Source organism: Theropithecus gelada, chromosome 19 (assembly GCF_003255815.1).
Source record: "Theropithecus gelada isolate Dixy chromosome 19, Tgel_1.0, whole genome shotgun sequence".
Lineage (NCBI taxonomy): Eukaryota > Metazoa > Chordata > Mammalia > Primates > Cercopithecidae > Theropithecus > Theropithecus gelada.
This window is the reverse complement of record NC_037687.1, coordinates 9,804,315-9,816,064: the sequence shown is the minus strand read 5'-3', so window position 1 is coordinate 9,816,064 and position 11,750 is coordinate 9,804,315. Positions and strand designations below refer to the sequence as shown.

General features: G+C 50.2%; 1 protein-coding gene across 1 annotated transcript in view; it reads right to left on the bottom strand.

Annotated features, from left to right (window-relative positions):
* Positions 1-8,008, bottom strand: part of LOC112612888 (putative protein C3P1) — a 19,504-nt gene extending 11,496 nt beyond the window's left edge. Inside the window, exons 1-7 of the mRNA XM_025367856.1 lie at positions 7,938-8,008; positions 7,565-7,650; positions 7,317-7,456; positions 5,998-6,066; positions 3,192-3,243; positions 2,930-3,016; positions 2,526-2,764 (exon numbers count right to left, since the gene is read on the bottom strand). Of these exons, the coding sequence (XP_025223641.1) occupies positions 2,526-2,764; positions 2,930-3,016; positions 3,192-3,243; positions 5,998-6,066; positions 7,317-7,456; positions 7,565-7,650; positions 7,938-8,008 (744 nt within the window). The remainder of the gene's footprint in view (positions 1-2,525; positions 2,765-2,929; positions 3,017-3,191; positions 3,244-5,997; positions 6,067-7,316; positions 7,457-7,564; positions 7,651-7,937) is intronic.
* Between the last annotated feature and the right edge of the window lie 3,742 nt (positions 8,009-11,750).

Below are 11,750 nucleotides of genomic sequence, written 5' to 3'. Positions count from 1 at the left end.
GCCCGGCCTTTTTTTTTTTTTTTTTTTTTGAGACAGTCTTTCTCTATTGCCCAGGCTGGAGTGCAGTGGTGCAATCTCGGCTCACTGCAACCTCTGCCTCCCGGGTTCAAGTGATTTTCCAGCTTCAGCCTCCCAAGTAGCTGGGATTACAGGCATGAGTCACCACGCCCAGCTAATTTTTGTATTTTTAGTAGAGACGGGGTTTCACCATGTTGGCCAGGCTGGTCTGGAACTCCTCACCTCAGGTGATCCACTCACGTTGGCCTCCCAGAGTGCTGGGATTACAGGTGTGAGCCACTGCGCCCGGCCAGCCTAGGAGTTTTCTTGGGGGTTATTTCTTGGATGTAAACCTGGAGTATCAGTGCATCTGTGTCACCCAGGGGAGGTTACTTTGGGGCGTGATCTTAGATGAGTACCTCTCTGGTGTATTCTTTTTATTTTTTTGAGACAGAGTCTTGCTCTGTCACCCAGGCTGTAGTACAGTGGAGCGATCTCAGCTCACTGCAACTTCTGCCTCCTGGGTTGAAGTGATTCTCCTGCCTCAGCCTCCTGAGTAGCTGGGACTACAGGGGCGCACCACCACACCTGGCTAATTTTTGTATTTTTAGTAGAGATGGGGTTTCACCATGTTGGCCAAGGTGGTCTTGAACTCCTGACCTCAGGTGATCCACCTGCCTCGGTCTCCCAAAGTGCTGGGATTACAGGCGTGTGCCCGGCCCTTTTTTTATTTATTTTTATTTTTTTGAGACCGGGTCTCACTCTGTCACCCAGGCTGGAGTACAGTGGTACAATCATAGCTCACTTCAGCCTCAACTTTCCCTGGTCAAGTTATCCTCCCACCTCAGCCTCCCAAGTAGTAGCTGGGACTACAGGCATGTACCACTACACCAGTCTAATTTTTTTTAAAGATGAGGTCTCACTATGTTGCCCAGGCTAGTCTCAAACTATGGGGCTCAAGCAATCCTCCCACTCAGGCTTCTGAATAGCTGAGACTGCAAACGGGAACCACCATACCTAGCCAATTTAAACATTTTTTTTTTTTTGTACAGATGAGGGTCTCATTATGTTGCCCAGGCTGGTCTCAAACTCCTGGGCTCAAGTGATCTTCCTACCTTGGCCTCCCAAAGTGCTGGGATTACAGGCACGAGCCAACACACCCAGCCTTTCAGGTGTATTCCGAGCCTCGCTACTCATTACTTGAAATTCCCCTGGAGGTTTACCGTTTGCTTGGAGCACTGGGGTGACAGTATCTGGATGTTACCTGTGGGATTACCGTTTGAGAAAACCTGGAGGGAAAGTTGGAGTCTGAGGGAAACCTGGGACCAATTAACTCAGAGTTCGGTGGGTGTTACTAGGGGTGTTCATCTCTGGTTACTCCCTGGGGTGTTTGGTTGTAACCCGGGGAAGTATCAGCATACAGGTGCAACTAAGAGGCCACTGCCTGGGGTTATTCTGGGGTTTGCTGCTTGGGTGTTCCCTGGGGTTCCCTGGCAGTGGCACTGAGGGGGTGCAACCTGGGGCAGGGCCTGAGTACAACATCATCTCGCAGCATGGTTTGTTGGGAGAAATCAGGGTGTCTGACATAAGATTGAAGCCTAGAGGTCTGGCGCGGTGGCTCACACCTGTAATCCCAGCACTTAGGGAGGCCCAGGCAGGTGGATCACCTGAGGTCAGGAGTTCGAGAGCAGCCTGGCCAACATGGCAAAACCCCATCTGCACTAAAAATCCAAAAATTAGCCGAGTGTGGCAGGGGGCACCTGAAATTGCGCCACTGCACTCCAGCCTGGGCGACAGAGTGAGATGTCGTCTCTAAATAAATAAATAAATAAATACAAATAAAAAAATTAGGCCGGGCGCGGTGGCTCAAGCCTGTAATCCCAGCACTTTGGGAGGCCGAGGCGGGCGGATCACGAGGTCAGGAGATCGAGACCATCCTGGCTAACACGGTGAAACCCCGTCTCTACTAAAAAAATACAAAAAACTAGCCGGGCGAGGTGGCGGGCGCCTGTAGTCCCAGCTACTCGGGAGGCTGAGGCAGGAGAATGGCGTAAACCCGGGAGGCGGAGCTTGCAGTGAGCTGAGATCTGGCCACTGCACTCCAGCCCAGGTGACAGAGCGAGACTCCGTCTCAAAAAAAAAAAAAAAAAAAAAAATTTGCCAGGCATGGTAGCGGGCACCTGTAATCCCAGTTACTCAGGAGGCTGAGGCAGGAGAATGGCTCGAACCTGGCAGGTGGAGGTTGCAGTGAGCCAAGATCATGCCAGTGCATTCCAGCCTTGGTGACAGAACGAGACTACATCACACAAAAAAAGAAAAGATTGAAGCCTGGGGAAGGGGTCAGGTGAAGAATTCCCATGGGTGTGTCACAGCTGGGGGATGACCTTGGGGAATTAGTACCAGGTTGCAGTCTGGGGAAGGAGTCACACTTTGGGTGTTAATGCCTGAGGTGGGGGCTGGGGAGGTCCCATGAAGATTTCCCCAATCTTGGGGGTGCCCCAGCCACCCTCTGGGAGATCCCCAGGCACCCTCATGGAGGCCCCAGGAGGGTCCCAGCTCTCACCGCTGACAATATTCTTCATCACTTGGTCCCTGTGCTCCACCCCGACCTTGCCCCACTGGCGGGTGGCATCCAAATAGCGGGACAGGATGATGACAGGTGTCAGGGAGCTCAGCGTCTGCTCAGGGCAGCCCGTGGGGACCCGCAGCAGATGCCGAATCTCATTGGGTGTCAGGCTGCCCACAATTGTCTCACCAAGGATGTCACCTGTTGGGTGGGTGAGTTGGGTCACCCTGGGAGTGGCCTATGCCTAAGCCACCATGGTTCACTGATCGCCCCACACGGCCACCCCCAGCTCCTCCTGCCCTGGTGCCTCGTGGACCTTAGAGGACCCAGTATCAGCCCTCCCCACATTCCTGTGTCCCCCAGCACCTTGAACACTGATAAACACTTCCGCCTCCGTGTCGGGTACCATGTTCAAGAACTCCTGTCTTGGCACCAGTTTTGTCTGGGTCTGACCTGAAGAACCACAACCTTCTGTGACAAGTGGGCTCTGGGGCTGGGGAAGTCAGGGTGCACAGAGCCTGGGGCTGGGGCTCGGAATCCCCACCTGGGCACACCCGCTCATGCCAACTCCTTCCTCCTCCCTAGCACAGCCCCAGGATCTCACATACCCTCTGCAGATTTCACAAACCTTGGGGTTCCAAGACGATGCTGTAGGACGTTTGCTGGATCTGACCCCCTGCCTGAGGGATGAGTTGAGGATATAAGTCAAAAGCAAAAACAGCAACCACAGTAAAAATGACAATTGCAATGATGGTGAGAGGAGGCATTCCTTGGCTGTGATAAGCACAGACTCTGGAGCCCAAATTTCTGGGTTCGAATCCCAACTCTTCTGCTTCCTAGCTGTGTGTCCTTGGGAAAAATTAGTTACCCTCCCCCCAACTTTTTTTTTTTTTTTTTTTTGAGATGGAGTCTCGCTCTGTCGCCCGGGCTGGAGTGCAGTGGCCGGATCTCAGCTCACTGCAAGCTCCGCCTCCCGGGTTCACGCCATTCTCCGGCCTCAGCCTCCTGAGTAGCTGGGACTACAGACGCCCGCCACCTCGCCCGGCTAGTTTTTTGTATTTCTTAATAGAGACAGGGTTTCACCATGTTAGCCAGGATGGTCTCGATCTCCTGACCTCGTGATCCGCCCGTCTCGGCCTCCCAAAGTGCTGGGATTACAGGCTTGAGCCACCGCGCCCGGCCGTTTTTACACTTTTCTATTTCATATGTGCATCTGTTCAAATATGGGCTTGGAAAGATGGATCATCTGTGCATTTGTCCTGTTTTCTTTTTCCTAGTCCTTTCTANTTTTTGAGACGGAGTCTCGCTCTGTCACCCAGGCTGGAGTGCAGTGGCTGGATCTCAACTCACTGCAAGCTCCGCTTCCCTGGGTTCACGCCATTCTCCTGCCTCAGCCTTCCGAGTAGCTGGGACTACAGGCGCCCGCCACCTCACCCGGCTAGTTTTTTGTATTTTTTAGTAGAGACGGGGTTTCACCGTGTTAGCCAGGATGGTCTCGATCTCCTGACCTCGTGATCCGCCCGTCTCGGCCTCCCAAAGTGCTGGGATTACAGGCTTGAGCCACCGCGCCCGGCCTTTTGTATTTTTTAGTAGAGACGGGGTTTCACCATGTTAGCCAGGATGGTCTCGATCTCCTGACCTCGTGATCCTCCTGTCTCAGCCTCCCAAAGTGCTGGGATTACAGGCTTGAGCCACCGCGCCTGGCCAGTTACCCTCTCTCTGCCTCAGTTTTCTCATCTGTCAAAGGGGGATAATAATAGTCCCTCACTCATAGGGTTGTTTTGAGGGCTGAATTAGTTAATTTTTTTTTGTTTTTTTGAGACAGGGTCTCACTCTGTCACCCAGGCTGGAGGCAGTGGCATGATCTCAGCTCATTGCAGCCTCCACCTCCCTAGTTCAAGGGATTCTCATGCCTCAGCCTCCTGAGTAGCTGGAATTACAGGTGCACACCACCACATCAGGCTAATTTTGGTACTTTTAGTAGAGATAGCGTTTTGCCAAGTTGGCCGGCATGGTCTTGAACTCCTGGCCTTAAGTGATTCACCTGCTTCAGCCTCCAAAAGTGCTGAGATTACAGGCATGAGCCACCATGCCTGACCTAGTTGTTGTTTTTTTTTTTCAGAGAAAAAAAAAATTTCAGGTTGCCCAGGCTGGATTCAAATTTCTAGGCTCAAATGATCCTCCCACCCCAGCCTCCCAAATAGCTGGGAGTACATGGGGGTGCCACCACACCTGACTGAGTTAATATTCTTAAACACTTATATCTTAAGCGTTAAACATGTGTTTGTTAAGTAAATAAGGTCTTTTGTTTGTTTGTTTTTTAGAGAGGGTCTTGCTCTGTTGCCCAGGCTGGAGTGCAGTGGCGTGATCTCAGCTTCAGGCTCAATCTCATGGGCTCAAGCAATCCTCCCTCAGCTTCCTGAGTAACTGGGACTACAGATGCCAGTTACTAATACCAGGCTAATTTTTAAATTTTTTTCTAGAGAGGTCTTGCAATATTGCCCAGGTTGGTCTTGAACTCATGGGCTCAAGCAATCTTCCTGCCTTGGCCTCCCAAAGTACTGGGATTACAGGCATGAGCCACCAAGCCCAGCCTAATAAAGTATTTTTGATAGGCCATACACTGGTTCTGGGTCATTTTCCTAGCTCTCTGATTATTCGTGGGTATGATGATTATCCTCATCCTGCAAGCAAGGAAATGGAGGCTCAGAACAGAGAAGTCAAGCAAGTTGCCCAAGGTCACACAGCAGAGACAAGATTTGAACCCAGACCTGACTCCAAAACTCTGAAGTAGGGGCTTGTGACCCGACCCCCTCACATCAGTCCACTGACTAAACTTTCTCCTTCTTCTTTTTTTTTTTTTTTTTTGAGACGGAGTCTCACTCTGTCGCCCAGGCTGTAGTGCAGTGGTACAACCTCGGCTCACTGCATCCTCCACCTCCTGGGTTTAAACAATTCTCCTGCCTCAGCCTCCCGAGTAGCTGGGACTCCAGGCATGCACCACCATGCCCAGCTAATTTTTGTATTTTTAGCAGAGATGGAGTTTCACCATGTTGGCCAGGCTGGTCTCGAACTCCTGACCTCAGGTGATCCACCCGCCTTGGCCTCCCAAACTGCTGAGATTATGGGTGTGAACCACCACGCCCAGCCAACTGATTGAACTTTCAAATCTGTTCTCTCATCTCACTCCCATCTAGGAGCCCTGTTTATCGATCCTGGGCCCACCTGCCCAGCCTGGACCTGGTGGAAGCCCCGCTGTCTGCACCAGCAGCTAGGGAGTTGGGGGTGCCCATTACCCGGACCAAGAGTGTCTTCTTCACGTGGTCCTGGACCCCGTAGCCCACAGCCTTGACCTCCACGTCCACTTTGCCTATCTCCAGAGGGAGAAGCACAAAGGGTACTATCTTGGAGGAGGTGGGGGGCACGACCACCACCTGGCGGGATGGTGCTCCTGGCTTTGACGCACTGCACAGTGGCTCCTTGTGGGGGAACTCCACTCGGACCTAGGGCAAGATGGGCAAAGGGAGACGGTATCGATGTATGACGTAGTCCAGGACCCTAGGGTTACAGTCCCCTCCCCATCCTGAGATGCCCGAGTAGGTGACAGTGAAGCCTCTAGTGATGGGGACCACAGACCCAGCTGAGTCAGAGCCCAATCTGCCATTTATGTGCTGTGTGACTCCGGGCAAGCCCTTGAACCTCTCTGTGTCTCAATTTCCTCATCTCTAAACCAAGAGCAATAATAGTACCCATCTGATGGAGTTGTTGTGAGGTTTAAATTCCTTCCTTCCTTCCTTCCTTCCTTCCTTCCTTCCTTCCTTCCTTCCTTCCTTCCTTCCTCCCTCCCTCCCTCCGTCTCTCTTTCTTTCCCTCCCTCCCCCTCCCTTCTCTTTCTTTCTTTCTCTTTTTTTTCTTTCTTTCTCTTTCTTTCTTTCTTTCTTTCATCTTTCTATCTTCTTTCTTTCTTCTTCTTCTTCTTTCTCTCTCTCTCTCTCCCTCCCTCTCTTCTTTCTCTTCTTTCTTTCTTCCCCCCTCTCTCTCTCTTTCTTTCTTTCTTTTTTTTTTTTGGATGGAGTCTCACACTGTTGCCCAGGCTGGAGTGCAGTGGCACGATCTCGGCTCACTGCAAGCTCCCCATCCTGGGTTCATGCCATTCTCCTGCCTTGGCCTCCAGGGTAGCTGGGACTACAGGCGCTCGCCACCACGCCTGGCTAATTTTTTGTATTTTTAGTAGAGACGGGGTTTCACCGTGTTAGCCAGGATGGTCTTGATCTCCTGACCTCGTGATCCGCCCACCTCGGCCTCCCAAAGTGCTAGGATTACAGGCATGAGCCGCTGTGCCCCGCCCCCCTTCTCCATTTCTCCCTTTCTTTCTCTCTCTCTGTCTCTCTTTCCCTCTTTCTTTCTTTTCTTTCTTTCTTCTTCTTTCTTTTTCTTTGTTTCTTTCTCTCTTCTTCTTCTTCCTTTCTTTCTTTTCTTTTTTCTTTCTTTCCCTCTCTCTCTCTTCCTCCCTCCGTCCCTCCCTCTCTTCTTTCTCTTCTTTCTTTCTGTCTCTGTCTTTCTCTCTTTCTTTCTTTCTTGTTTTTGATGGAGTCTCACACTGTCACCCAGGCTGGAGCACAGTGGCACGATCTCGGCTCATTACAAGCTCTCCCTTGCATAAATAAATAAAATGAAATAAAATAATTAAAAAATTTTTAAAAATACACCCTAGCAGAGGTTTTGGCAGGAAGTTGAGGGCTTGGGGCTTCACCTTGGCCTGGCGATCCCTGAAATTGTACAACACAGCTTGGATCTGGACCTGCTCATTCCTGACCACGGAGGAGGGCAACTTAAGGTCCACAAAGAACGATTTCATAACTGTCAGCTCAAAGGGGTCCGAGACACAGAGACCTAAAGCCAGGAGAGCACATTGGGTTTAAGCAGAGGCTTGGTGCGGGGAGGGGCTGGGTAAGGTCACCATACCCCCATTCCCTTAGCACTGAGCTTGCTGGGACTCACCTTGTCCAGCCTTGAGGCTGACCGCCACAAACTGCCATGTGGTGATGGAATCTGGCACGTTCACAGAGATGGGGTAATGGGATATGCTGTTGTGAGTGAGGAAACATCACTGAGTTTGTGCTGCATGGACAGAGCTTCTGGGTTGGGGGTCGCCATGCAGTGGTTGTGGTCACCATTGAGGATCATCAGGTCACCTCATTAGTGACAGCATCGCTAGAGGGTCATCCTTTTAGGGAATCCACTAAGATGTTTTCCCCATTGTGGGACTGTCCTGAGGCTCAATGTCACTGCTGGGGTCATTGTCCCTGACCAGCATCCACTGATGATTGCAAGGACCTGGGACCAGATTCTGGCATGGAGGCTGATGTCCTACCCCGATTCACTCTTCGGCAGAGTGAACTTCCTCCAGAGCCAACTCTCAGGGAACAAGGTCCGTGCCGGCATGTCATCCAGGAAGAGGTCGTCGAAGTCCTCCTCTTCATCCACTGGAGGGAGCAGGTATGAGGTAGAGTCTCCTTCATGTTTCTTCCATGTTCCACCAGACTCCTTGTGGGATCCTCCTCTCCAACCCTCCATGGCCCATATCACCCCTTAACCTGTCCCATGTCACTCTGTATCCCTCCATGAAGCCCCCACCCTGCATCTCCTGCCATGGCCCCCTCACTTGTCCCCAGACGCAGCTGATCCTCTCGAGCCTCCCGAGTCAGGGTCTCAGACAGATGGCAGCAGTCCAGGAAAGCAGCCACACAGGCTGGACCATGGCGGACATGCCAGGTCCTCTCCTCACAGGACAGCTCCACTGGGCTTTCCCGGAGCCCAGCCTCACAGCACTTTTGCTCCAGCTCTGTCTTAAACTTGTTCACTGTGGGCCAGAGTCAGAGGGAAAGAGGAGGGTTGGGCAGGACCTAAGGACCATTCACCTTGATGCTATGCACACCTTGCCACTATTTAGCAATGACTCCGTGGTAGATTCTATGCCTAGTGCCTTATCTGTGCCCTTTCTGAAGCCTCGTATTGAACTCACATGGTGAGATTCTGACAAGGAAGCTGAGCCACAGAGAGGTGAATTCATTTGCCTGGAGTCAAGGCTTCCAAGTGGCAGAGGTGGGATCAGAATCCATACTGCTTTTTTTTTTTTTTTTTTTTTTTGAGACGGAGTAGCACTCTGTCACCCAGGCTGGAGTGCAGTGGTGCAATTTCGGCTTACTGCAAACCTCTGCCTCTCAGGTTCAAGTGATTCTCATGCCTCAGCCTCCCATGTAGCTGGGATTACAGGTGCCCACCACTACATCCGGCTAATTTTTGTACTTTTAGTAGAGACAGGGTTTCACCATGTTGGCCAGGCTGGTCTCGAACTCCTGACCTCAAGTGATCCACCTGCCTTGGCCTCCCAAAATGCTGGGTTTACAGGCATGAGCCACCATGCCAGCCTCAGAATCCATGCTTCTAACACCACCCGGTGCTGCCTCCCATCTTCCTCTGAATCCAGGCTCAAAACCTCTTCTTGTGGTCCACACTCTAGCCTTCAGGATGGCAGTTTATTCAGATATTGTCCAATGACACTTAAGACTTATCTCTTGGCCGGGCGCGGTGGCTCAAGCCTGTAATCCCAGCACTTTGGGAGGCCGAGACGGGCGGATCACGAGGTCAGGAGATCGAGACCATCCTGGCTAACACAGTGAAACCCCGTCTCTACTAAAACTACAAAAACTTAGCCGGGCGAGGTGGCAGGCGCCTGTAGTCCCAGCTACTCAGGAGGCTGAGGCAGGAGAATGGTGTGAACCCGGGAGGCGGAGCTTGCAGTGAGCTGAGATCCAGCCACTGCACTCCAGCCTGGTTGACAAAGCGAGACTCCGTCTCAAAAAAAAAAAAAAAAAGAAAAGAAAAAAAAAAGACTTATCTCTCCTTTTGTCTACATTCCATCCTGTACCACAGAGGCTAGACATTTGAAAACTACATTTCCCAGACTCCCTTGCTGCTAGGGTTCTGAATGGGATTAGATGCAGCCACTAATATGCTCTTATGAGAGATCTGGGAGATAGAAGAGAAGCAGAAACCATTTCTCTTGCAGCAGTAGTAGCTGATGGGTGGGCTCCAGTCTATGTGTGTTTTTGTAATGGGCACAATTTCGTGTTTGATTATCAACGTACCAGCCTTTTGAGAGATATTGGCAGCAGTTTCCTGATATTTCATGGATTGCAAGACTGAAGTGGGGTGATCTTGAGTCCCAGCAAGCAGGCTTCCAACTTCCACCCCAAAAGCCCATCTAATGATTTTGTAAGCACCAAACTCCCCCTATTAGATCCCTCCCTGCTAGAAATGCATAGAGTGGTTTTGGTGTCCTGTTCTAAGCCCTTATGGATACCTTAGGTTGGGGAGATGGAGCGAGGCATACAGCTTTAACACTGACCTGCATTCCTCTTTGTCTCCAGCCTCTTCAGGGAGCGGCGATGGCGGCTAGGAGGAGGGTCCTGGGGGCAGGGCCAGTCTGGGAGTCAGAGCGAATGATGATAGAACAATTACCAAGATCATTATCAATATCCTTGATGATGTTTATTGGGTGTTTGCTGTATGTCCAGCGCTTTATATGCATCACTTCATTTCATCTGACAGCCTCCTATATTCAAGACTTGTCACTTAAAAGCTGGGCAATTTTCAACAAGTCACTTAACCTCTCTGGGTGTTAATTTCCCCAGTGATGTAAAATGGGCATAACCAGAATTCTGTCAATGAGATCATGCATATACAAGTACTTAGCACTGGGTCTGGCATGTAATAAATAAGAACTGTTATTAATATTACAATTTATAGCTGAGAGAATACACTCTTAGTTGTCCCCAAATCCATTATCATCCCTCATACAATATGGAAGCAAGTAAGCCTCCATATTTTATAGATCACTCAGAATAAAGACTACATTTTCCAGCCTCTCTTGCACTTAGATGGGGCCATGTGACTGTATTCTGACCAATGAGATGTGGAAGAAGTGTCCTCCCCTTTCCACTTCCCTTCATCTTCCTGCCTGGCATGGATGGACTCCTAGAAGGAGTCTGAGTCCCAGGATGACCTCTGTAGTGTTACTGAATGAGAAATAAACTACCTGTTTAACCTACTGTTATTTGTATCTTTGATACACATGGCTAACCCTGTCTTAACCAACACACAGTGAGTTACTTCTGTTATTATCTGTAATTTATGGACAAAGAAATCAAGACTCAGAGAGAAATGTGACTGGCCCATGGTAAGTGACAGGATGTGGATTACAGCCCATATCTGTTTGACACTAAACCCCACTAGGCAGCACTGCCCCCATTCCTGCCTTCCTCTTGCCCCAACCCCCCAAGCCTGTACCTGTGCTTGCCAGGCTATCCATTCCTGTGCTCATTTTCAGGTCCAATCCAGCATCCTTGAACACAGCAAATCTGTCTTTTCCACTTCCTGCTGTGCAGCCAATGTCATGTTCCTCCACCACATCCCAGACCTAGAGGTTAAGAGAGGAACCTGGATTTGGGACCTATATGACTCCTCCATGAAAGGAAAAATGGTATACTGGAATTGCAGGCTCAAATAATAATTCTCATACTATCTCCCATTTTTTCAGCTCTTATCACCTTTCAGTCATTAGGCTTTGCACCATCTCCTTGAATCATTACGTTGATGTTGTCCTCTTTATGGCTGAAGAAGCTGAGGTTCCAGCTAGAATATCCTGGCAACATCTTGGCCCAAAGCCCATACGCTCTTACCTTCTTCTGAGTGAGCTTGTGTTTGCTGTTCAAAACATAGACAGCCTTGTCCACAGCCACCAGCCCCACTGTGGCTTCTGCATCACCTGTCACCTTCAGTTCCACTTGGCTGTTGGGCTCCAAAGAAGGGAAGAATCTATCATTCTTCAAGCCAACTTTCAGCTGAGCCAAGAAAAAGAGAGATGTCAGAAAAAGGGAATCATAGACCACACAACTCCACTTTCAGGTTTATGTTCCCTACTGCTCTGGTGTAGCATCTGAGAACTCCACTAGGCTAATCCCGATTCCATGTATTTATTTACTTGCATCATCGCCACACCTTGTGTTGAGCTCTTAAGGCCACATATTCTCCTCTTCCTTGGCTTCCAGTTTGGGAATGCCTAAATTTGTATGGCCCCTTTCTGGGGTTTTATGATGATGATTCACAACTATAAGGAGTTTGG